Source organism: Crocuta crocuta, unplaced genomic scaffold (assembly GCF_008692635.1).
Source record: "Crocuta crocuta isolate KB4526 unplaced genomic scaffold, BGI_CrCroc_1.0 scaffold194, whole genome shotgun sequence".
In the NCBI taxonomy this organism is placed as follows: Eukaryota; Metazoa; Chordata; class Mammalia; order Carnivora; family Hyaenidae; genus Crocuta; species Crocuta crocuta.
Genome location: NW_027530084.1, coordinates 2,444,084 through 2,469,437, shown reverse-complemented (window position 1 = coordinate 2,469,437; position 25,354 = coordinate 2,444,084). Strand labels below are relative to the sequence as shown.

Below are 25,354 nucleotides of genomic sequence, written 5' to 3'. Positions count from 1 at the left end.
AAATATCAATGTTATGTATCCTTCACAACATCCAAAATATAAAAAGTCGAAACAATGTAGATTTGAAACAAACTACCAAAAAAACCCTTTCAAACCTCATTTTTTATGTATAATAATGATTAAGTACAGTTATCCACATAGACTGTCTGCAGAATTGAGCTCATTTTCAGCATTCTGATTTTGTGTACCAAAGTAAGGAAATATATCTAATAACTTCTATGTTGTTCTTTAAAAAAATTAAACCTGATTTTGCCTCTCAGAGTTCAAAAAAAGTTGATGGTTACTGAAATTTTAAAGCCCTAGTTGCACAGATAGACTATTTTCAATTAAAGAAAGAAAAGTATGTGTACATTAAGTTCCTTTATAGTCCATAATTCAGTGGTAATTGCTTGATGTGCTGAGCCAGCTTTAGTAAACTTTGCAATAGCATTTTGCCACACATGGCGAGTGGGGCTCGAATTATTAGTTGTTGATGGTGGCCGTGTCTCTGTGCTTCCTTCCTAGATTTCCAGCTTACTACAGACTTTCCCAAGGAACAATATAAAATTATTCATGAGTCTTGGATATTATGCATACAACTGATTATGAAAATGTATTAGTAACCTAATTGTGAAATTCCTCTGTTATACACCACAAATATATTTAAATAGGCCTTCAAAGACTCCAAGAATTAGAGCATGCTGAGGTTTTTTTTCCTGTAGTTTTTTTTCAGTTGCTGCTAATATTTTGTTTTAGTTGAATCAGAATGTATCATATACATATTTATATAAATATAAGAATATATAGTTGCATATAGTTGTCTAAATATATGTATGTATATGTTTCTATACAAATATATCTCTGTATATTTATGCAGAGATAAAAATAAGGTATACCAGATAAAAATACCCACTTTTACATTATTATACAATATCACAAGTAATGTGGTCTGCATTGTCAATGAATTGCTTGTTTTTTCTTTCTTAAAAATTAACTTTACCCCAACAACCTTCATGTAAAATCTTATAGAGAAAACTCACAGATCCCTTTACATACATAATAAACATGCTAATTTTTTTTTACATGATTCATCTCAAGGCTGTTAAAGTGTTTGGGTTTTGTTTATTTGGTTGTTTGTTTCAACATGTTCCCAGGGGCCAGCCCTTGCCCACACACCCACACCAAAGCCCTTCATACTGCCTCCTCTACTCCTGGAGTGCAGTCCTTTTCTGCAGCACCAGGCCCTGTAGTCACGTAATACCTTGATTTATAACGAGGTTGTAATCCAAATAGGAAACAGGTGGAATCACAACTGGGTATGGTGCCTTGGATATTAATGGCTCAGCAGTGGAATTTCTAAAGCTGTATACACTTTTTTGCCTTAATTATGCATTCATTAAAAGCTTTTATACCCAAAAGAATAAAGTAAATATTTTTTGATCTCCATAGTGTGCTCCCCGACTGTAGATTTGCACAGCAGGGTCTTGATAATCTGAATAAATTGTATTTCCCCAAGGAGTTTATCTTTCAAAGAAGGTCATAAAGAAATGTAGTTCTTCCATCCGTAGATTTCTTCATGTGCCTTTTCTGCTACGTGTAATATAGAGCATGGGAACCAGAGTGCATTACAGTAATACATACTTGGTGATGGGCCAGTATAATGTCTCAGTCTGTTTTCCTTGTTTATCTCAGGTGAAGTCTTTCTTAAATACAGAAGAAATGAATAACTTTACATGACAACTATGATTTCTGCTGGTATTGGTAGAAAAATTAAGTACACATGAGACATTCAAGTGTTTGCTTCCTTTCACCCAGTGAATAAAATTTACAGCATAGGCAAAGCTACAGTTTAAGCACTGTTAATAGCATTTTAAAAAGAGTGTAGTCATAACAAGAGATGTTATATGTAAGTTGAGCTTCAACTATGTGGAAGACACTTTGTATGCACTCTTGGGAATCCTTACCATAGATCACTTCTGCCATGTTTTGGTTGAGAAAATTAGACTTGGAGAGGTTAACCATTTGCTGAGCCCATCCAGATGGGTCAGCTTCAAATCGCGTGCTTTCCCCACGTGTCTAAGCTGAAGATGCAACCAGTTCCTTGTCCTCACAACTTAAGACCTAACAGAAGAGACGGGGGCAAGATAAAATTATAAACCCAAAGAAATATGGACAACCAGTTGAACTTACAATTTTTTCTGAGCCATAAAGAATAAGATGGCAAAACACCTGATACTGAAGGATAGCCTAAAAATAACATATGATTGTGAAAAGTTTAGACAATAAATTTTCTCTTTGGGCTGCTGTATTTATCTCCAGTGTGGCTAACATTCTATGCATGTACTTTAAAAGTGTTTTACTTAAATATTTCATAAATTTATTTAATATTTTAAAATTAAAATAGTAAAATATTTTAAGGAACAAGAGAATTTGTTTTATTGTAAACTAAAAAACAAAAGCAGTAAGAGTTGAATTTTTAAAGGTCTGACATTCTGTCTTGCTGACCCACTCTCCATCAATCAAAATTAAGTAGTTGCTTATAAAAACAGAGAGGCAGATCTGAAGTACAGATACAGTCTGTACCTTTGTGCACAAATGGGGGAGAAAAGTACGTAACCACTGGCAAAGGGTTAAATGAATGATACAAGTGGCTCCTGTGATTAGAAGTACGAAGAGGGAACAATCCTTCCAGCTGGAGTGGGCTGGCTTGCTGGCTTTCTTAGAATGTAGAATCTGATCTTAGTTGCCCCTCCCCTCTGTGCCTTCCCGCCTCAGAAGGGGAAAGCATATGATACAGAACTTCCCTTTCCTGCAAGCTTTTTAATGTCTGTTGAGTCTAACAGTCTTTAAGTACTTCACAAATAATATGCTTTTGACAAACAGCATGGACATTTGTATGTTTCCGGTTATCACTAAATGCCAAGAGAGGGAGAGTTCTTTTTCAACATTCTGGGAAGGAAAAAAACAAAAACAAAAACAAAACACCCAGGATGTGAAAGTCAGAAGACCCAAAATTCAACGTATAAGCTTGGCCTGATGCATCTGGCGTCACAAGTGGGCTTTTCACCATATTTATCAGTTATATGAAAAAGTTGATGTGTGGTTTACATCAAGAGAAAATTTCTCATACTCAGATCAGTTATTTGAGAGCACCTTTCTTAGTTAATTTTGGGAGATCTGTTTATTTTGCCCAACTATAAAAAATACCTATATATAAAAAACTATCATTTCCTCTTTCCATTTGAAGTCATGGAAGTGTTTTTTAAAAAATGGGCTCCTTTTTAAAATTCATAATCCAACAATTTTTTTCAGTTATAATCTATGATAAATGCATTATGATTGGCACCATACAGGATACACAATCATAAGATGCAAACCTATTTCTACTAGTTTACTAGAAACATTTTTACTTGTTGGAAGACATATACATTAATAGATTAGTGAGAAGTTACTTGGTATGTTATAGGAGACTTGAAGTAGAAAGCATTAGGATCCAGTCAGTGACAAACGGTTTCATATTTATTATATCTGACTTGGTACTTGGTCCCTATAAGCAGCCAACCCAACACTTTTATTTAACTTGTAGTTAACATTGCTAAAAATCAAACCATACTAGTTTTAAATGCAGAGTGGATATATAAAGCTATTTAGGTTAGATTTGAAAGTAGTCTTTTTTAAAAAAAAATCTTGACTTTCATAACAAGGGTGCCTTTTTATTTAGAGGGGTTCTTAATATATGATGTAATGTCAACATTTTTTTAGTGGAACGTTTTAAGTATGCTATTACATGGTGTTCATTGAAACTGTTATGTCTTTTGATCATCTTTATCCATAGTAAAGTATTGACTGACACGTAGTAATTTAGGTGACATTTTGAAGAAGGATACAACTGAAGGGCATCAATAATTGGATATGAAGGATAATAATATAATGGTGAAACACAGCATTGTTAAAATAGTCTTATCTGTTAAATGTTATTACCTAGAAAAATCTGGAATCTTATTCAGTTTGGTCATTTTAGAGGGAGAAGATTCAGGAAATCAAAATGACATTACTTTTATTTTGACCTTGAGAGAAGTTTTTTTATTATCTTGAACACAAGGTCATAGTTTTCCATACTGATACAGGTTGCTGATGGCTTATTTTTATTTCACAAGTCAGTAATGTTCTCAGAACTAGATGAGGCAACAAGAGAAACAGGTGTTACTAAGGCCATGTTTTGCATGGGTATCCTTAGTATTAATTTTTTTTTATGTTTTATTTATTTCTGAGAGACAGCGTGAGCAGGGGAGGGTCAGAGAGAGACACACACACAGAATCTGAAACAGGCTCCAGGCTCTGAGCTAGCTGTCAGCACAGAGCCCAATGTGGGGCTCGAGCCCATGAACCGTGAGATCATGACCTGAGCCGAAGTCGGATGCTTAACCAACTGAGCCACCCAGGCGCCCCAGGTATCTTTAGTATTAAATCAAAGCATCTCCATCAGATTGGCAAATCCTGTCAGTTTAACAAGGACTCCTAGATTTGGGAAAGAGTATTTATGGGGCAGATGTTGGGGACACTCTACAGTAGATGCAATCACAAGATGACAGCTCTATTCTGTGTTCTGTATGATTCCTGTGGCAGGGCTATGATTAAACTGCAGTGTTGGATGGGCACAAGGTCAAGGGATGCCTGGGTGTGGCTGAAACAAAGATAGACTCCATATTACAAACAGGCGTTGTCGATTCTCAGTTTGTATCACTGTTGCCACACATCAGGAAACATCCCTTGGCTGTTGCTTACAGAAGCTAGGTCGTGGGTTACATGCAGGGAACATGCCGACCCCAGCTGTAAGGCTGCAAACAGGTTTTTCTCCCATTCAAGAAACTGTGTTAGAATACAAGGGAGTTCAGTGGTAGGCTTAAATCTGCTCAAAATTCTAAAACAAAGAAAATCTTGTAGGGACTTTGGTCACAAACTATTAGTATTTGCTTAATTGAGATAGAGAGAGACACTTGATAATACAATAGCCAGTCACTATGCCCCGGATGCGAACCCAGCAGGGGACATCCTGGAGGCAGACTCTTGCTACCTCTCCTGGCTGGTGAAGGGTGGTGGAAGAGCCACAGGTCTACCCACAGCCCCCAAACTGTCCTGCCTTCTCCCACTCATGTCCTTACCACCTAATAATTTGCCTCACAAATGTAATTACTTTTGAATAGAACCCCAAATAAAAGAGTATTTGCTTTTTTTCATGCTTTCTTTTCTCTACTACGTTCAGTAGTTAATCTGGGGAATCACCATTTTAATGATTTAATTAGGGGAATAGACCACACAGAAAGACTGAATTTGAGGCATATTTAAGTTTAAAGATTATTGCACTTGAAACAGTAGTGTTTATTCCATAGCTATATAGTACTGGGGACACATTTTATGGTTCTTCTTCTGTTATTTAACTTGTCATCCACACTATAAGAAACAAATAGAAAAGAGAAACCAAATAGCCCCAAACCGAGGGAAAATAAATACTGTTTAAAAAGATTCCCCAAAGAACAACAATGTATGCACCATAATTCTGAATAGAAACTAAATTTCAAGTGAGAAGCAGTGTGACAGAAGTGAAACCTTTTTAGAAAAATAAAAAAGATTGTCCTTTTACTCAAGAGAGTTTCTTGTAGCTGAGCTGTAATTTCCATTCAAAATCACTGCCTCTACCTGGGTGCTTGGATTTTGAAGTCATAGAATGTAGGAGAATGGTGACAATCTCAAAATTAGAACAAAGTATCATTTGTTAAGGTACTTTGACCTGAATAGCCAATTGATGGAGGAAATAATTCTCTCTTGGACTGAAAAAGAAATTTTGAGTGGATTGCAATATATATATATATATATATTATTTTTTTTTTGCCCACAGCAGAGCTGTTTTATTGCATTCGACCATTAACACTTTCAACTATAGTCATGATTACCAGTTTTTCCACTTGGAAAACTGAATGGTCAATGGCTTTGCCTTTGTGTGTATGTGTAAGAAGGACAAACAGAAGGAAAGTGAGGGAGGCCAATGAGATATGAAATATGGGCTGATTTGAATCATGTTCAGAATTGGATAGATATGTTGGAAAGACATGGCATGTTCTGTTTTGCTTGGCTTTAAGTAAATAGAAAAAGCCCATGGAGAGTCTTTCATTAAACTTGTGTATTCAGCATCTGTTCCCTTAGATACCAGAGACGCAATGCAAACCTTAGCACTAGGGAGCTTAGATTTAGTAGAGGGAGACTGATCTATAATCAAAGGGCATTCATAGTGACAAGTGCTGTGTTAGAAATCCTGCAGAGGGCAGGGTGGAGGCACAAAGGAGGAAGTGGTCAATTTGGCCTAAACCAAGAAAGCTGAAAAGATGAGATGGGTTCATTCACTCAACAAGTGTGGCTTGAGTGCTCACCCTACCATGTGCCTAGCACTGTTTTGGGCACCAGGGATAAAGCAGTGAATAAAATAGGTGCGTTCTCCCATAGAACATACTTATTGTGAGCTGGGGGACAAACACATCATAACTAAGTAGGCAAATAAATGCAGAAGATAATTACAGATAGTGATGAGTACTAAAAGCAATCAAGTAGACTAATGTGATAGAGGATAACATGGAGAGGAAGGAGGGTGTGCTAATTTAGAAAGGATGGCAGACAGAGCAGTGGAAAAATGGTTTTTCATCCATAGGAATTCTGCGTATGTTGCTTCCTCTGTTTGGAATATTCTCACTGCAATCCCATCAGCATTCTGTTTTAAAATGTATGTTTCAGGGGCACCTGGGTGACTCAGTCACTTAAACATATGACCTCAGCTCAGGTCATGATCTCACGGTTCATGGGTTCAAGCCCCATGTTGGGCTCTATGCTCACAGCCCATAGCCTGGAGCCTGTTTTCAGATTCTGCGTCCTCCTGTCTCTCTGCCCCTCCCCAGCTAGCTCTCTCCCTTTCCCTTTCCTTCTCCCTCTCCCTCCCCCTCCCTCCCTCTCTCTCTCTCTCTCTCTCCCTCTCCCTCTCTCTCTCCCCCTCTCTCCCTCTCTCAAAAACAAATAAACATTAAAAAATTAAAAAAAATGAAATGTAGGTTTTATTATTCAGGTATGGTGAAGCTGACAGATCAGGAAGCAATTGCCATTGAAAAGATACTTTGTTACAGTTCCCAAGAGGAGAAGGGCCCAGAATAGCCTTCAGAACAACAAGGGAAGCACCTGAGTTGGTAGGGAGGTTAGAGGAATGAGGGGAACGCATAGACAAGAGGCCTTTATTGTGGCTTCTGCAGGAAAGGCATGGCAAAGCAGGGAAAGCAGGCTTAGGATTATCTAGTTCAAATAGTTTAAGCAAGGCTCTGGGATGCATGAGCTGTCTGTAATTGTTGAGTACTCAGCCCGGGGATAATTAGAGTAGAGGAATATTGCTTTCTAGAGTGTAGAAGCCAGATAGGAGGTGTACTTTTGAGCAAGTATTTGTTATCTCTAAAAATTGGCTAGGACTGAGAGGGGCATTTGATGCCCCAAATGCCAGAGTATCAAGAATACATAAAATAAGAAAGTATAGTTAATACACGTTTCCATCCAGTCGTTTGCCAAGTTAGCGTCTGCTCTTCTTTTAGCTATGAGCTCCTTGTGGCTTCTCAGAGAAGCCTTTACTAACTGTACCCTCTAGGTCAAATCACCTGTTATGGGCATTTACAGCCCTGTATTCCACCATTTGTAGCCTTTACCTCAATTATAATTTTCCATTTATTTGTAATGTGTTTTGATTAATGGCTTGCTCTTCCAGTAAAGTATACTATATACTCTACTATGCTTGCAACTTGCCTATTTTTCCTCATCATTATATTGCCAGTGCCTGATGTGGTCCTGGTACAAGATGTGAATGTGTAGCCCATTGAAATGGCTGAAACTAAGCTAGGGTGGGTGGGATTATTACGCGCTAGGGTAAGGAGGTCATCAGAGTCTAGATCATAGAAGGCTATAAAATATTAGTGAGTTTGGCTTTTTAACTATAAGAAAATGGGAACCCACTAATGGGTTCTCTCTCTCTTTCTCTCTGTCTTTACCTGAAGTATAGTTGACACTTAATGTTTCAAGTTTCAGGTGTACAATATAGTGATTCAACAAGTCTATATGGTATGCTCTGCTCATCACAGATGTAGCCACCATCTGTCACATATAACACTGTTATAATACCATTGACTGCGTTTCCTATGCTGTACCTTTTATCCCTGACTTCTTCATTCCATAATTGGAAGCCTATATCTCCAACTCCCTTCATGCATTTTGCCCGTCCTGTTACCTCCCTTTCCTCTGAGAAACAAGCATCAAATTGTTCTCTGTATTTATGGGTCTGTTTCTGCTTTTTGTTTGTTTGTTCATTTGTTTTGGTTTTAGATTCTGCATAGAAGTGAAATCATATGTTATTTGTCTTTGTTGGACTTGTTTCACTTAGCATAGTAGCCTCTAGGTCCATCCTGGACATCCATGTTGTCATAGATGGCAAGATCTACTTTTTTATGGCTAAGTAATATTTCATTGTGTGAGTGTAAGTGAGTGTGTATGTACCACATCTGATCCATTCATGATTGCTTCCATACCTTGGATATTGTAAATAATGCTGCAATAAACGTAGAGATGTACATATCTTTTCAAATTAGTATTTTCAGGTTTGGGGGAGGGTAAATAAATAAATAAATGCTGGATTATATGGTATTTCTACTTTCAATTTTTTGAGGAGCCTCCATTGTGTTTTCTATGGTGATTACTCCAATTTACATTCCCACCAGCCATGTGTAAGGGTTCCTTTTCTCCACATCCTCCCCAATACTTGTTAATTCTTGTCTTTTTGATACTAGCCATTCTGACTGGTGTGAGGTAAAGTCTCACTGTGGCTTTGATTTGCATTTTCCAGATGATTAAGTGTTGTTGAGTATCATTTCATGTGTCTATCAGCCATCTGTATATCTTTTTTGGAAACATGTCTACTTAGGTCTTCTACCCATTTTAAAATCAGATTATTTGGGGTTTTGGGGGGGTTCAATTGTATAAGTTCTTTATATATTTTGGATATTAACCCCTTTCACATACAACATTTGCAAGTATATTTTTCTGTTCAGTGGGTTGCCTTTTCATTTTGCTGATGGTTTCTTTCACTGTGTGAAATCTTTTTATTTTGGTGTAGTTCCAATAGTTTATTTTTGCTTTTGTTTCCTTTGCCTGAGAAGACAAATGTAGAAAAATATTGATAAGGTCCATGTCACCGGGTCCTAGATATTTTATTCTTTTTGGTACAATTATAAATGGAATTGTTTTCTTAATTTCCTTTCTGCTATTTTGTTGTTAATATATAGAAATGTAATTGATTTCTGTATATTAATTTTGTATCTTGCAACTTTACTTCACATTACTTGTTACTTCTGATCGTGTTTTGGGCGAATCTTTAGAGTTTTCTATGTATGGTATCATGCTATCTGAAAATATGTGAAATTTTCAGTTCTTCTGTTCTTTACCAATTTGGATGCCTTTATTTCCTTTTCTTTTCTGATTGCAATGGTTAGGACTTTCAGTACTGTGTGGAATAAAAGTGGCAAGAGTGTATACTCTACTCTTGCTCCTGTTCTAAGGGAAACTCTCAATTTTTCACCACTGTGTATGATGTTAGCTATGGGTTTGTAATATATGGCCTTTATTATGTTGAGGTATGATCTCTCTAAACCCACTTTGTTGAGTTTTTATCATGAACGAATGTTGAACCTTGTCAAATGCTTATTCTTCATCTATTGAGATGATCATGATTTTTCTTCTTTATTCTTTATTTTATTTTCTTTTTTATTAAACATGGTATATCATGTTTATTGATTTGTGGATATTGAACCATCCTTCCATTCCCAGAACACATTGCAGCTGATTTTAGTGAATGATCCTTTTAATGTATTGTTGAATGCAATTTACTAATGTTTTGTTGAGGATTTTTGCATCTATGTTCATTAAGGATGTTCGCCTCTTTTCCTTTTTTTGTGGTGCATTTGTCTAATTTTCATATTAGGACAGTGCTGGCCTTGTATAATATATTTGAAAGCTTCTCTTGCTCCTCTATTTTTCAGAATAGTCTGAGGACAACAGGTACTTACTCTTCTCTAGGGTCACCTGGGTGGCTCAGTCAGTTAGATGTTCAACTCTTGATTTCAGCTTAGGTCACAATCTCACAGTTTGTGAGTTCAAGCCTCATGTTGGACTCTGCACTGAGAGCATGGAGTCTGCTTGAGATTCTGCCTCTCCCTCTCTCTCTGCCCTACCCCTACACACATACACTCTCTCTCTTCTCTCTTTCCCTCTCTCAAAATAAGTGAATAAACTTAAAAAAAATAGCTTTTCAATGTTTGCTAGAATTCACCTGTGAAACTGGTCCTGGACTTTTGTTTGTTGTGAGTTTTTTGATTACTGATACATTTTCTTTACTAGTAATTGTTATATTCAGAGTTTTGGAAGATTATATATGTTTCTTGGAATTTATCCATTTCTTCTTTCAATTTGTTGGCATATAATTTTTTATAATAGACTCTTTTAATCCTTAATATTTTTGTGGTGTTGGTTGTTACTGCTCTTGTGTTTCTTGTTTTATTTATTTTGTCCTCTTTTTTTCTTGATGAATCTGGGTAAAGGTTTTATCAGTATTCTTTATCTTTTCAAATAACCAGCTGCTGGTTTCGTTGATCTTTTCTATTTTTTTAAAATCTCTATTTCATTTATTTCTGCTCTGATCTTTATTATTTCTTTACTTCCAGTAATCTTGGGCTTTGTTCTTCTTTTCTATATCCTTTAAGTGTAAGGTTAGATTGTTGTTGTTTTTTTTTAATTTTTTTTTCTTGTTTCTTGAGGTAGATCTTATTAAACAGATGATCAATATGGTCAGATTCTTGTAAAAAGAGAGGTTTGAGAATTTGATACTGGAGACAGAAATATTAATTCAGAACCCTGTTTCAGGAAGTCTGGATAGGAGATGATGAGGAACAGAATAAGAACTGCTAAGGAGGAAGAACAAATAGGATTTGGTGAATGACCAGTTATAAGGAAGGAACATGGGCCACTTTTTGAGATCCTGATGTGGATGGTTGAATGTGGTAATCCAGTCATATCTCCATCCATTCCATTCTGTAGAATATCCAAGAGAAGATATCCTCTAATAGGTAGTTGGGAAAATGAATTCAGAGCCAAGAAAGGTTTGGGCTACTTATATAATTGTGGAAGTTATTAACAAGTAATAGTTTACAACTCAACTATATTTTTTACTTTGGCCATCCTTCTTTTCCCTGACTTAATGGTACAGATTATTTACGACTTAGATATCTAAAGGGACCATATTCTTCATTTTGACCTCCTTGTATCAGTGTTGAGTCAGGGTTTATGGATGACAAACAACAATGCTGAAATATGTTCTTACTATATCTTGCCCACCAAATCTACTCTCTACCTCTCATGTGCTAAGTGGTGTGTGGTAAGAGCTTTTCATTCATTATCTCCATGACAACCCCATGAGCCCATTTTGTAATTGAGGAACAATGGGAAGTTCAGTGATTGACCAAGATCATAGCCAATGGTAAGTATTAGGGCTGGATTTGAACCAGGTTGACTTGATTTTACATATGGCTCTTGCTCTTCACCAATGTGGGTTGCCCCCAAGTGCCTGTGGCTGCTCCTGATTTGTTCTGCCCCTGAATACAGTTTTTTCTTTCTCTTTCTCTGACATCTAAAAGACTTTTTCAAAATAAATCTATAAGTATATACACAAAAACATTAATAGTGATTATCTCTGCATGATGAACATGAATGAGTTTTGTTTTCTTTCCTATACTTTGTATTTCCTGAATTTTATGGAATACACATTTCTTATTTTTTATAACTGGAAACATAATGGCACTGTTTTCATAACAGTGATTATTTTTTCCATGAACAATATTATAGGTGGGTATTTAATGCAATTTAACCATTTAACTTCCCACCTCCCCACATCATATTTATGAGCATCTTTAAAAGCAGCATTATTGGTATTATTTTGCTTACACATGGTCTTAACCAAAAGGACAAGAGGTGATGATTTTGCTTAAAGTTCACAAAGCCCCAACAAGAGGAATGCATTTTGTGGCATCATGACCTTACTGAAGGTGTTTTTTTCTTTTTCCCCTGAACTCCCCATTTTATACAGTTTAATTGTTGAATGTGTTAAGTATGCATGGCCAAGGGAGTGGAAACCTTTGACATGTATAGAAAGCAATGGAGATTTGGGGAATTTATGTTTTTAAGTAGAAGAGAAGAGAAATGAAAAGGTAAAGATAGGGAGCAGACTTTTAACTGATACTTCTCTGGTACACAAATATGTGTCCGTTCAGCTCCCTTTTGCTGTTCAGACAGCCATTGACACTTACCCTTTTAGCTTTTTAGTTTTCTACTAATATGAAATACTTCATTAGTTTGGATTTGGGGGTTATGTAAAATTATGCCCTTTGGAAAGGAAAACATTTCACGACTGGGGAAGCAGGTGTTCAATGATTACCTTCAAAAGAAACATAGCAGAAAAGAAGCACAATTAAGTTAAATTAATTCTCCAGTTCTTCGTGTTTTTGAATAGGTCTGCTTTTAAGCTGCAGGCATCTAATCGGAAGAAACCCAGTATCTCTCTACAAAGATACAAAGATGCTTAATAAAGAATATTTGATTGCTGCCGCATAATCCACTCCCAAACTTGTAGTTGTATAAACCATTTGGGCAGGAGAACAAGTGGGAAAAACATTTTAGGTGGGCTCTGCCTGTCCACCTGTAACTTTGCTGAGTTTAGCTGTTTCCACTTCTGTGCATGCTCATCTGTCTGTGCAGTGCTGCTGGACGCTGCCTCAGGACCTTGAGCCATGCCTTGGGCAATTGCCTGGGGTACTTGAAAAGCACTGACATTACCCCTGCTGTATCCATCATGCCTTTGGGGGACTGCAGAGTGAGTGATTTACTGGGACACTAAAGTCATATTCAGGACCCTGAACAGTTAAACTTGTTTCATAGATGTATCGGCCAGAAACAACATTCATCCCTAGGAGTTGGTCCTGAAGTTCTATATGGAAGCAAGGGTTATACATTCTTTCCTTCCAGTGTAAAATTTACCAATCCTAAAAAGTAAGATTTGGAGAACAAGTTTAAACATTATTTGAAATAATTGGTGTGAGAGTCAAAATCTTCAATATTCTTTTGATAAAATCTTCTGAATGGGAAGCCAGGGTATTTTGCCTGAATGGCTCTGAGTGGATACAGATATTTGAGTTGTAGTAGATTTTAGTGATCATCTGTAATAAACTTTATTTTAAAGAGAAGCATTTATTCCTTTTCAATTGTTTTGGCAAATAGAGCTATTAAGAGCCAGAATCTTATGCTGATTCCTGAAGTTATCTAGCTTGACTCCCTGTTGGAATATATTAAAGTGTCATCTCCCACCCAAAGAAATAGAATCTAACGTGGAAAAAAAAAAAAGTCAAGTAGCTGTGGTGATGATGCAGCTGTTACTCAATGAACTGTTTTGCAACTTCTTTATTAACATTTTATTACATAGAACAGCACTGTCCTATAGAAATTTAATGGGAACTACATCTGTTATTCTAAATTTTCTAGTAGCTGCATTTACAGGAAGTAAAAAGAAACAGGTGAAATTAATAACATTTAATCTACTTTATCTAGAACAATATCATTTTAACATATAATCAATATAAAATTATTAATGAGATATTTTACATTCTGGTTTTCTTATTCCTGGCATTTGGTATTATCTTTAACACGTTTAGCACCTCTCAAATCAGACTAGTCACGTTTTAAGTGCTCAGTAGCCACTGTGGCTGGCGGCTACCCTGTTGCACAGCACAAATTTAGAACACACTCCTTTAAACTTTCAAATGTTACAGAGGAAAATACATTCAAATAGAATATAAATATTTTAGAAAGCGTTCTTAACATTCTGAGATAATTAGAAAAGGGGAAAATATGTTGAAAGTTACTTAAATGGATTAGTGGAGTGAAATAGCTGTCTCTTGGTATTTTGCATTCCTTAAGCTATTGGAAAATATTGCTCACATATTAAACTTTTCAAGTTAATAACGGAGGGAAAACAGGACATTCATTCTACTTGAAATAGGTAAATTTTCTATCAAAAAGCCTGTGTGCCCACTGTGATTCTTGAAGAGTTAAACAAAGTTTGCACCGGAGTCCTGGCTTTCTGGGAGCAGTCTTTTAGAGTTGTGACTACAAGCTCACACAGGAAAAATCCCTCCAGATTGAGCATGGCTACAGAAGCTCTTTGAAAAAGAAGGAAAGATTGTCATTGGCTCTCTGAACTTTTGAGGCTAACAAAAAATAAAGAACACTTACAAGTTGTTCATCTTAGGTAGGTTTAATATAGAATTATTCAAGGCAAGAATTTTTTCTGTGAGATTCCTTCATTTCCTGAAACCTTACATGTAAAAATCTGTGCTTTAATTCCATTGGGTCAAGATGGGTTGTTTTAAAGATGTACTTAATTTGAAGTTTGGGGGAGAGTAGAGTCAGTCTGTTTTCATATAGTTTGTGTCACGACTACCACTTTACCTGCACTCATATTTTCTTCAGTAGAACAAACTTACTGCCTAAGAGCTGTAAAATATGGTAAGGGTAGAAAAATCCGTGTTCTTCATTGGTAAAATGCTTTTAAAAAGTTGCAAAGTAACATTTCAGTCAGTGAAAGCAGAAACTCCTTTCAACTCCTTTATTAAGGTGTCTTTAAATATATGGGTTTTAAGAGGGGCAAAATCAGGATAAAGGATGACTTCTAGAACAACAGTTCTCTGCCAGGGTCTTATAATTAAGGGATTTTTTTTTTTTTTACATTATCCGTAGAGTCCCATTTCCCCCATGCCTGTCATGCAAACCTTAGTGAATCAGCCTAAGTTTCTTGCCTGCTCTTTCTTGGATTAATTTCTAAGAGCTCTTTTTTTCCCCCATTTTTATTTTATTTGTTTATTTATTTTTTTTTTTGGCACCCAGGAATTAAATAGCTTTAATTACTTGGATCTGTACAGACTTGCTGACCTCTTTAACCTCACTTTGCTGGAGAAGGCAGTGATCGATTTCTTAGTGAAACATCTGTCTGAGCTCCTGAAGAGTCGCCCAGAAGACGTTCTAATGCTTCCTTATTGTCTGCTCCAGGAGGTTCTGAAGAGTGACCGCCTGACCTCCCTGAGTGAAAAGCAGATCTGGCAGGTAAGGACACTCTGCACGGGCCTTCTTTTTGCAGGGAGACAGCATGGAATGGTTCAAAGTTGAGCAGCTGAGGAACAATGATAACTGTTCTGTCTTGTTTGGTTCTCCTAAGAGCCAAAGTCTTGGCAGTCATGGTGGGCAAATGATTGGAGAACACCAGCCCTTGAGGCTCCAAGGCCTCGGCTTCTGCTCAGCTTAACTCAGGGAATCATAGGTATGGTTCCTCAGACCCTTGCTGGCGGTTCCCAAAACCCTAAGAGGGGGAGTTATGTCAGGAAGAGTCAAGAATTTTTTCTCCTGATAAAAATAGTTTCTTAAACTGAGTATGAGAAAAATGGATTGTCAAGTGCTATTTATGTATGTTTAAGACCAATGAAATCAGAATAGATTCTGGGCTTTCCTGTAAACAATTCAGAAACATTTCTTTGTGGCAGCAGAGAGCAGCTGGGACCTTAAATGAAATGAAGCTTTTGCACTGCAGTGGAAAAACCTCCCTCCTTAGTTCATTCTGCATTCATTGCTATTTTCCTAAGCCCTGCCTTTCCACCTGACATAGGATTGTTTTCAAATATCCTCTGTCTAGGGGATGGGAGGATGTTTTGTATTTTTGAATCGATCATTCAATTTAAATCCTTTTCTACTCATCCTCACTGACTTTACTTGAGAATCCACATGGTGTTTTTGGGAAACAGTCAGAGCCCATCTTACCCTCTTAACATTGTCTACCTCACTCTCTGAACACTGGCTAGCCATCTGGCTACTACTGGGGCAGCATCCCTTTAAGATTTCATGATGATTTGAAAGCTGTTTACATACAGAATACAAGGGAAAGTATGAAGTGTTCTGTTAGCTGACAGCACAGTAAATTCCTGGTATGACACTCAAAGAGAACTCCAATTCAGGCCCAAACATGGTCAGAGGTAGCTCTTTATTATCCAGCATCTGACTCAACTGACTGATAATTTTCCTGATGTCTTTCTCCTTTATTTCTTTCTTTGTATTACATCAATCAGCAACTTCCTTTTTACTGTTGCCCCACCAGTGAGGGTAACAAGAGCTATGGTATACTGAGGGCCTTCCAGGACCCAGACTCTATTTTATAAACTCAGTGACTTAGCATCACAACAGGTTTGAAGGACGGTTGTTATCACCCCATCTTCCAGATGAGCAAAATGGGGATTCAGTGCCTTGCTCAAGGCTACAGAGCAGAGCCGGCCTACAAATCCAGACCTGCAGACACCTGCCTTCATCTCTGCAGTATTCTATGCTGACTTGACAAAGAAAATATAAGGAAAACATATAAGCCATATTTTTTTACTGTTTCTTAGGTATTTCTGATAATGTTTGTTCAAGTAGAGTCAAAAGTTGGTGAGGACGAGTTTTTGGTATGAATTTTAATATCTGTGGTTCTCCCCCATAAACACAAATCATCAACATTTTCTGGTCAGTTCAAAGTGGGGGGGTTGCCAAATTTTTCTTCACTTCCCAAAGGGAAAAAGGAAAGACTTGAAATGAATTCTGTATATAATTATTTCTAACTGAATTGAGACCTGAGCCGATCATCCTTGTGGCTTCTGTCTCTTTTCATGACATGGTCGAAGGGAATGCCAGAGTAGTAATGTGCAGATGTCTGAGTATCCAAAAAAATTCCATACTGTTCACTTAAGAGTTATCATAATTGCCTCTCGAAAGGTTACTAATATTATCATGTAGAATTTTAAAAACTGCTTTGTGCTGCAGGCAATATCTTTTATATCTGGCCCTCAAGAAAGAATTAAAAGACTCACATAAATATGATCAATTTAGGCGTTCAGCAGGCAATAAGAAACTGTTTTTGCTTTATCTTAGTAAATAAGTAATTCCTTCATACTCAACTCAATAGAGAAAAATTAAATCAGACCAGCTATATTGCCTCAAGTATAGTTAAGTTCATCATTTTTGCTGAGGTTATACTAGTAATGCAATATACCATGGAAGAATCTAATATTCAGCCCAGAGTGAAGATTGGGTATGCCAGAGGATTAGTGTCAGGGTGCTTTATAGAAGTGAATCTTGATGGACAGGCTGGAGACAGATCTACAGAATCTCATTAAATTGCTGAATTGTTCATTACGGAACGTTCTCACTGTAATAAAGTGCTCATTGACTTTGACAAATCCCCATCCCATGTCTTAAAGAAGAACAGTGAAGCAATGGGTGTGGGGGAGGAGGAAGGAAATTGACACAAAGTAGGACAGGTAATAGAAAAGGGGACGGAGGGGTAGTGCTCTTTGATTAATATGTGCAACTACTAACTTCTGTGAGAGCCCAGTGAACACACACACTCACACACACACACACACACACACACACACACTCACACACACGTTTCCACATGTGGTTCTTCCACTATCAACCAATAATGTTATCTGGGACATTCCCTTTTTTTGGTGAAAGGTCTAATTTTCGCTATTCACGAGACTTCACGCCTCTGTCCCTGAAGACATCATAAGAACCTTCAAATTATCCTCATTGAACAAACTCTTTTTTACTTTCTCCTGCTGTCCTTATCCACCTCCTTTCCTGATAAAATGTGCTGCAGGCTGTAATAAACATTCTGTGGATCTGGAAACCTGGAAAATCCAAGATTATGCCTTATACCTGCTCTTTTTTTTTTTTTTTTTTTTCCCCGTCTGACCTTTCTAAACTTTAAGTCTCTTCTTTCACAGAGGGCTTCTTCATTCCCCCACAGACATTTTTTCCCTCCCTTTCTGGCTGGAAACTACTTGGCCTGTTACATAACTTCTCTTTATTTCCTAGGCTAATGTAGAGACTGGAACCATATACAGACTTTAGTGTATAAGGGCATAGAAGTACCCTCAGAAAAATGCTTTTAAAAAAATTCAGTTCAGTTCAGCTTAACAATTTGGCCTGATGTTTCAAGGCCAGTGATTCTAGGTTCCAGATGAAAGACACTAAATTGGTTATGGGGCTCAAAGAAACAGGAGACTAAAAATGAGCAAATCAGCTGAGAGGAAACGTGGGGTGTGAGGTCACGCACATTTGTGACCTGGCAAATCTCCACCAATTTTGTTTGGCTTTTGGGTTTTAGCTCTAACGTAGGACTTTGTTTCAGAAGAGTCTTGTTAAATTTTTCCTGTCGTGTTCAACATACAGTTTCAGACTGCTGAGCCCGGGGTCCTCTTATAAAACTTGAGTGAAATAATGAAAAAATTTCATACCACTCCCACATATTGGGTCTGTTTTCATTTTCATAGGAAGTGCTGGCTAATCCATTTTCTCCTGAGGAAAATGCATTCCCTGCCTTTTCTACCCCAGATTCTTTTACCAGAATGAGTGCTCGGAGATTACTTCCCACGAGGGTACAATTTACAGAAAAAAGCCTGAATATGCTATAAATTCTTACATTTGCTAGCACATGGAGAAGGTGTGGTTGGTTCTCCATCCGTCAGTATTTATTGAGCACCTATGAAGTGCCTAAAAGTGTGCTGGAGTGTTAGGCAGAATACAGGTTTGCTAACTCCGTTTTCATCTCCCATGCCTTGCCCCAAATGGGAGGGATCCTTATGATTTTAAACTGTTCTTTAAGCTGTCTGAGTTATTATTTCATCTCTGAAGTAGCAGAAACAAGGATATTTTAAAATGATAAAGATAGTTTGTGAAAATAAAAATGAATATTTCTGGGGCACCTGGGTGGCTCAGTCGGTTGAGTGTCCGACTTCGGCTCAGGTCATAATCCCACAGTTCCTGGATTAGAGCTCTGTGTCGGGCTCTGGGCTGAAAGCTAGCTTAGAGCCTGGAGCCTGTTTCGGATTCTGTGTCTCCCTCTCTCTCTGCCCCTCCCCCGCTCATGCTCTGCCTCTCTCTGTTTCAAAAATAAACAAAAACTATTAAAAAAAAGGATATATCTTGAGCACCTATTACGTGCTCAGTACAGTGTTAGAAGTAGATCCTTGTGTGGGGCATCTGGGTGGCCCAGTCGGTTAAGCATCTGACTCTTGATTTTGGCTTAGGTCATGATCCCACAGTTCGTGAGATCAATCCCCACATTGGGCTCTGTGCTGACAGCACAGAGCCTGCTTGGGATTTTCTCTTTTCCACACTTGCTGCCCCTCCCCCTGCTCATTCGTGTTCTCTGTCTCTGTCTCTCTCTCTCTCTCAAAATAAACATTAAAAAAAGTAGATCCTGGGGTAAAAAGCTTTCTAGAAATATTCAGTTATTGGGTTAGAGAGATTTAGTTTACTTTTAACTCTAAATGTAGAGAACTTTGAACTTCCTTCAATTATTAATTTATTAACTGATTCCTACTTTCACTGAAGAAGACTTAACTATTTTATAAGGACAGTACATATATAAATGCTCTCTTTCTTTATTAACCTTGGGTTGAGGGCACCTCCTTTTTGTATTTTGACCAAACAGTTCAGTGTTTACATCACTGACATGAAAGAGGATCAGAACTTCGCAAGGACAGTCTCCTTTATCCTGGTCATGTTCCGCTTCAGTATGGCTAGAGGGACCGAGTCACCTGGTTTGGGGTTAGGGATAGTCATGTTTACATTTGTCTTTATGTGTCCCCAGAGCCCGAGGCTATGCCTGTTGTGTTTGCCTTAAACACTGGTCTCTTGCTGTCTATAAATAATAAATAAAAACAATAGTGTACAGTTTTCATGTTAAAATGTATTGAATGGATTAGAATACATCCTGCTACTATTCCTACATGAGGCTGGATTTATTCTAGGGAAAATTGGTATACAAAATGAGCTTGGCCTTTTAAAACTACATTTTTCATTGCACTTCTTTTGGAAATTTGCTTCTATAAGTCATACTGTTAATAACACATTTACTTTATATCTCTAGAGACATGAGTCACATAGTATTTAGACTAGTCAACAACCTCAGATGCAGTGGTTTTTGTTTTTGTTTTTGACAAGCCCCTCCTGGGCTTTTATCTACACCACAAAACTTCCCACTTACAGTTTGATTTAAAAGGAGTCCCAGAAGGTGAGCCCAAACAGAAAGCAACTGTCCCTTTATGATTAGAAAATAGAGGACACTAGCGATGTACAGAGCTTTCATCTTTTACCTCTTATAATATAAATTCACCCAAATGTACTTCTGGCCAGGGAGAAGCAAGGATGTCAAACATTACTGTATGTTAAACAATATTATCATAATGCTTCATATTTGAATATCATATCCCAGCTCAAGAATGCTTCTACAGTTATCATTGCTTCGCTGTTGTGTGGTACAAATGGAAAACCCTGAGGTAACAAGGCTAGAAATCAAATTCATGTCTTCTAATTCTTGAACTCTTCCTACCTTGGTCCACAGCTTCTAAATTCATAAAATAGGGGCACCTGGGTGACTCAGTTGATTAAGCATCCGGCTTCAGCTCAAGTCATGATCTCATGGTCTGTGAGTTCAAGCTCTGTGTCGGGCTCCATGCTGACAGCTCAGATACTGGAGCCTGCTTCCAATTCTGTGTCTTCCTCTCTCCCTGCCCCTCCCCCGCTCACACTCTGTTACTCTCTGTCTCAAAAATAAACAAACACTAAAAATAAAGTAAAATAAGATAAAATAAAATAAAATAAATAGAAGCTCAAAAATACTTGGGAGTGAATGACACAGAGGTGCATCAAATTCATCCTGTGACTTTCAAAGAAATTTGGAAGGGCTTGACCATTCCTGTTCTCTGTTGTGCTGCCCACAGACTGAAAGGATAATGGCCAAACCTACATGTCTCCATGTCTGTGTCATGTTCTCAGTTTTGACTCCGTGCTCCATGACATGCACTTCATTCATTCCTTCATTTATTTCAAATAGTTATTGAGCACCTACCCTGCCTGACTAGGTGCTCCTGAATACTACTTTGTGATGGGTTCTGGGCAGTGGTGGTAGAAGAGACTGACATGGCCTTGCTTTTCATGGATCATAGTCAGAATCTGATGGGAAGCTTTCCACCTGCTACTCTTTGCCACCATGCCTGATTCCTTCCCAGTGGGGAATGACCTGTGCCCACTAGTTCGGTGATCTCTTTGCTAATTTGGGGCATGTTGACATATTCTGGATACATTGAAAAATGAAATGATTTTCTTTAGACATTTCAGCACTACGTAGTGTCCCTTTGCCTTTGCTTCAGAGCTTTATTCATTGTTAACTCGTATTCATTGTACATACATGCTAGACAGCTTTGCAAACCTTTGTCAGTTCATGTGGTATAGTCCAAGCCTCCAAGAAATCAGACTGTGGGTGGTCATTTAATCAGGAAATTCTTTGAATAGCACTTCTCACTTTTAACACTTGGACTTTGGTTACTAGAAGTGGAATGAAATGGCTGTAGCCTGAAAACTTTTATCCCCAAACAAAACTGCAATCTTTCATTATATTCCCATCCTTCCTCAATTCAGTTTCATATATGCATATGTCATTACTATTTTTTTTCACATAGGTACTTTCTGGGTATCTTCATGGTATCTCATTTTTTCAGCTTCCATTCCTTAACTTAACTAAATGTGTACCATTTCTCGATTGCTTCCTGAAACATCTGGCATTCCCTCCCAGCCACATACAGTTTTTTCCACAAATGTAATGAAGGTATCTCCACTTCCCTCTTATAGACGGTAGGAGAATAAACTGTGGCTCCTTCGCATCCCAAATAGTGCTGTGCCCAGTGGATGTTTTATCCTCTGAGGGCCCCCGGCTGGACACTGAGCAATGCTGCTATTTCAGGGCTTGGTCCTCGAAGCTGCCAGAATGTATATTTAGTCATTCATCCTGATGTATGTGCAGCCAATTCCTCTGTGAGGACGCATCCCGGAGGAGCTTGACTGGTGGCCTTGCTCTTGTTTGTCTGGGCTGTGTGCCTTTGCAAGATGCATGGCACATTCATTTCAGAGGGACTTTGCTTCAGCTAATCCTCGGCACTAGAGCAGTGCGTTGTCGAATAACTGTGAGGGGCAGTGATTATCAGACATTACAGGAGACCTAACTTGTATTCATGTGTCGCTGTTCCCATGAGTTAATCGGTTTTTTCCTCTTTTTTTTTTTTAAATGAGCACAACAGAACAACAAGGTGATTTATGAGATATGACATATTTATGTTCCCTGCTTCTAATTTTCACTGTGATTCATGTTGTTTCCAGACTGATTCTTTGTTGTTGCTGCTGTGAGAAGGAAAAAGATGGCTGGAGAATATTACTTATGCATTGGTGGCCTGCAGTAATATCGCTGCTACCTGGGTTATCAGGGATTTAAAAATAAAACCCAGCTATAAGCTATATATGAGAAACCCTGAGGCTAGGGACAGAAGTTCATCAACAATAATAGCAATAATAACTCTTTACAGTCCTGGAGAGCTTTACATTTTAAAATGATTTTTTACCTACATAATCTCATTTGAGTCTCTCATCAGCCTGTTACAGTTGATAAGACAAATATGACCCAAATTTTAACAAGTGAGGAAACATAAGCTCACAGAGGGTAAATGTTTGACTCAATTCACAGTATAGATTCAATGTATTCTCTCAAAATATACCAAATCGCTAAGAAAACAGAAACTCAAAGTACATGATATGACTTCCCTAAATCAAAGACATTATGTTAATTTATAATAAGCAATCCAGCAGTATACATTTCCTAATAAGTTACCAATTTTTATCTTCACCTGTTGTATGATTTGGGGGGAAGTTGCAAAAATGACTCCAATAACAGCAAGGCAAGAACATGTTTCTGAGAGTCTTTATCAGATCCTGGAAAATTCAGGCTCTAGATGGTTTGATGAGAAGTGAATAGAGCATTCTGGCAGAGGTAGGGAACCACCTTGCATGCCTTCATTCCTTCAACGCCCAGGTGAGGACATACGAAGCATAAAGAGAAGGCCCCTAGGGAGATCACTTTGAAATCCAATCAAGAGGGGCACCTGGGTGGCTCAGTCAGTTGAGCATCTGACTCTTGATTTCGGCTTAGGTCATGATCTCAGGGTTGAGAGATTGAGCCTCGTGTCTGGTTCTGCACTGAGCATGAAGCCTGATTGGGATTCTCTCTCTCCCTCTCTCTCTGCCCCTCTCCCAGTCATGCTGTCTCTGTCTCTCTGAAAATAAATAAATAAACTTAAAATCCAATCCAGGGATTTAAATCAGTTTGAAAAAGAACCTGGAGCGCTACTGTATTTCTGCAACTATATGGAATGTGTGGTGGGAAATCTGTAGGCTGTTAGAGGTTGGATACAATGAATGGAAGTGGTTAATCATTTATCTTTGTTTTATACAAAACATATTGACAATTTATAAATTTATGTAGCAGAAATTGACAGTGATGGCCTAAATATGGGGTTTGACAGAAAAGAAGAAAAAAATAATTTATTGGAATTGATAAATACTACTCCCTTTCCAGAAGACATGAGTCTGTGTCTTATAACCTGCATCCCAGACTATTTCTATGGGAATCCTTATTGGGCCAGTTGAGTGACCAGTGGCCATGGAGGCCATAGAGATTTCCTGTTCTGGGCATTCTAGGGGACAGGATCTAAAGTTAGCCATGGATTGGCTCAGAGGCTCAGAATTATTTGCATTCAAAAGAGATGTAACCATCTTGATGTTCATTGTTGAATACTGACATCCTTACCCACTGCTTCTACCCGCCTCCCGAACTTTTGTTTCAAGTAAAAATAAAGAACACCTCAACGTGTCATATCTGGAGGAGAAATGTGGCCATTCTAGAATAGATCATAATCGTCAGCAGTATTCATAGATAAAGATAATTCTTAGGCTGGCTTTGTGCCCACAATACAGAGTAATGCATTCTCTGGGTTGAAGTTCCAATCCTTTGTCTGACCACTTCTTTGTTGCCTGGCATGGCAAGTTATTGGGGGAACGCAAGCTGGCTTTAATGTCCTGGTAGACAAAACATAGCCAGGAAGAAAAACTGTCTTAGGAATAAAGAAATCCTTGATAAATTCTAGAGATAGATGTAAAAAAAAATTTCTTGACATTGCTCCCCTCTGTCTACAAGTCAGTGTCAGTAAGTGACACAGATATTACTGGTGCTTCAAGAACAGAAGCCAAAGAGTGCCCTGCAAGCTGGAGGTTGAGCGCACGCATCTTCTTTGCGTGTGTTCTTGTTGATGAGAAATGCCCACATGCCTCCTCTGACCACACAAGGAAATCAGGTAATTGAAGGAGTGATGGATGGTGCTCTGAAGTTTAAACGTTTTAGAAGGACCTATCTTATTAACACTTTAAAACAAGGGAGCATAATATCATTAATTTTGATTAATTCATTTGCTCTTAATATAGCTTTTAATTTGTAATTCTATGTGAATTACAATGTAATTTGGCATTAATTATACTAAATTGACTATAAGTCAGCCAATCACAATGGGAAATTACTCACAGCTGAAAGTAAAACTAAACCTCTCCATCCAGAAAGGATGGCACTTCGTTAAGAGGCAAATACACTTTAGGCATTCCTCTGTGGCTGTAAGAATGACACGGGACCTGCTGAGGACTGTGAGCAATTTCTTATTCTGCCTACTTCTGGGAGTTTTTACTCTTTTGAGTGAAGGCAAACATAAAGGGTAAATACTAAGCAAAGGAGATGATTTTGCCATGTACCCTGAATAATCTTTCTGCTTTTCTCATTTCATGTGAGATTTAGGCCCTGTAGAGGGACTGTGTGGTGCATTAGAATGATCAATTCCACATGTCTTGCATTGTGGGGGTTAGAACAGGCACTCGACTAGGTTGGCTAGCTTTTTGTCTCCATGCTCTGTGAACCAGCTAGGAAATCCTGTTTCAACGCCATGTGAGTTCAGTATCCCAAAGTCATTCCTCTTTGGCCAGTACACAGCCTGCCTGCCAAGCAGAGGAAGTCATGCCTTAAAAAGCCAGGAGCACTCTGGGAGAAGCACTAGCCCTTCAGCAGATGGCGATGTGTCAGTCCTTGGTAAAGCTTTCTGGAGGTGCCTGTGCACAGGAAGTGACGTGACCGCTGCAGAGTATGGGCACTTGAGAAAGTGACAGGAGAGTGAGGATAGATTCAGAAAATACTTGTGATTGAACCCTTTGCCAGATATCTTCCTTTGAGAATTGTCTCCTAAATAAC

General features: G+C 38.0%; 1 protein-coding gene across 5 annotated transcripts in view; it reads left to right on the top strand.

Moving 5' to 3' along the window:
- The window catches only part of KLHL32 (kelch like family member 32), a 113,831-nt gene that overhangs the window by 11,856 nt on the left and 76,621 nt on the right, over positions 1 to 25,354 (top strand). For 2 of the 5 annotated variants that reach the window (XM_077764732.1, XM_077764730.1), the window contains exon 1: positions 15,105 to 15,252. In XM_077764732.1, the coding sequence (XP_077620858.1) occupies positions 15,175 to 15,252 (78 nt within the window). In that variant the 5' untranslated portion in view covers positions 15,105 to 15,174. Of the gene's footprint in view, positions 1 to 15,104; positions 15,253 to 25,354 lie in introns of those variants that run through there. The other 3 variants (XM_077764733.1, XM_077764734.1, XM_077764731.1) reach the window with 3 other exon arrangements.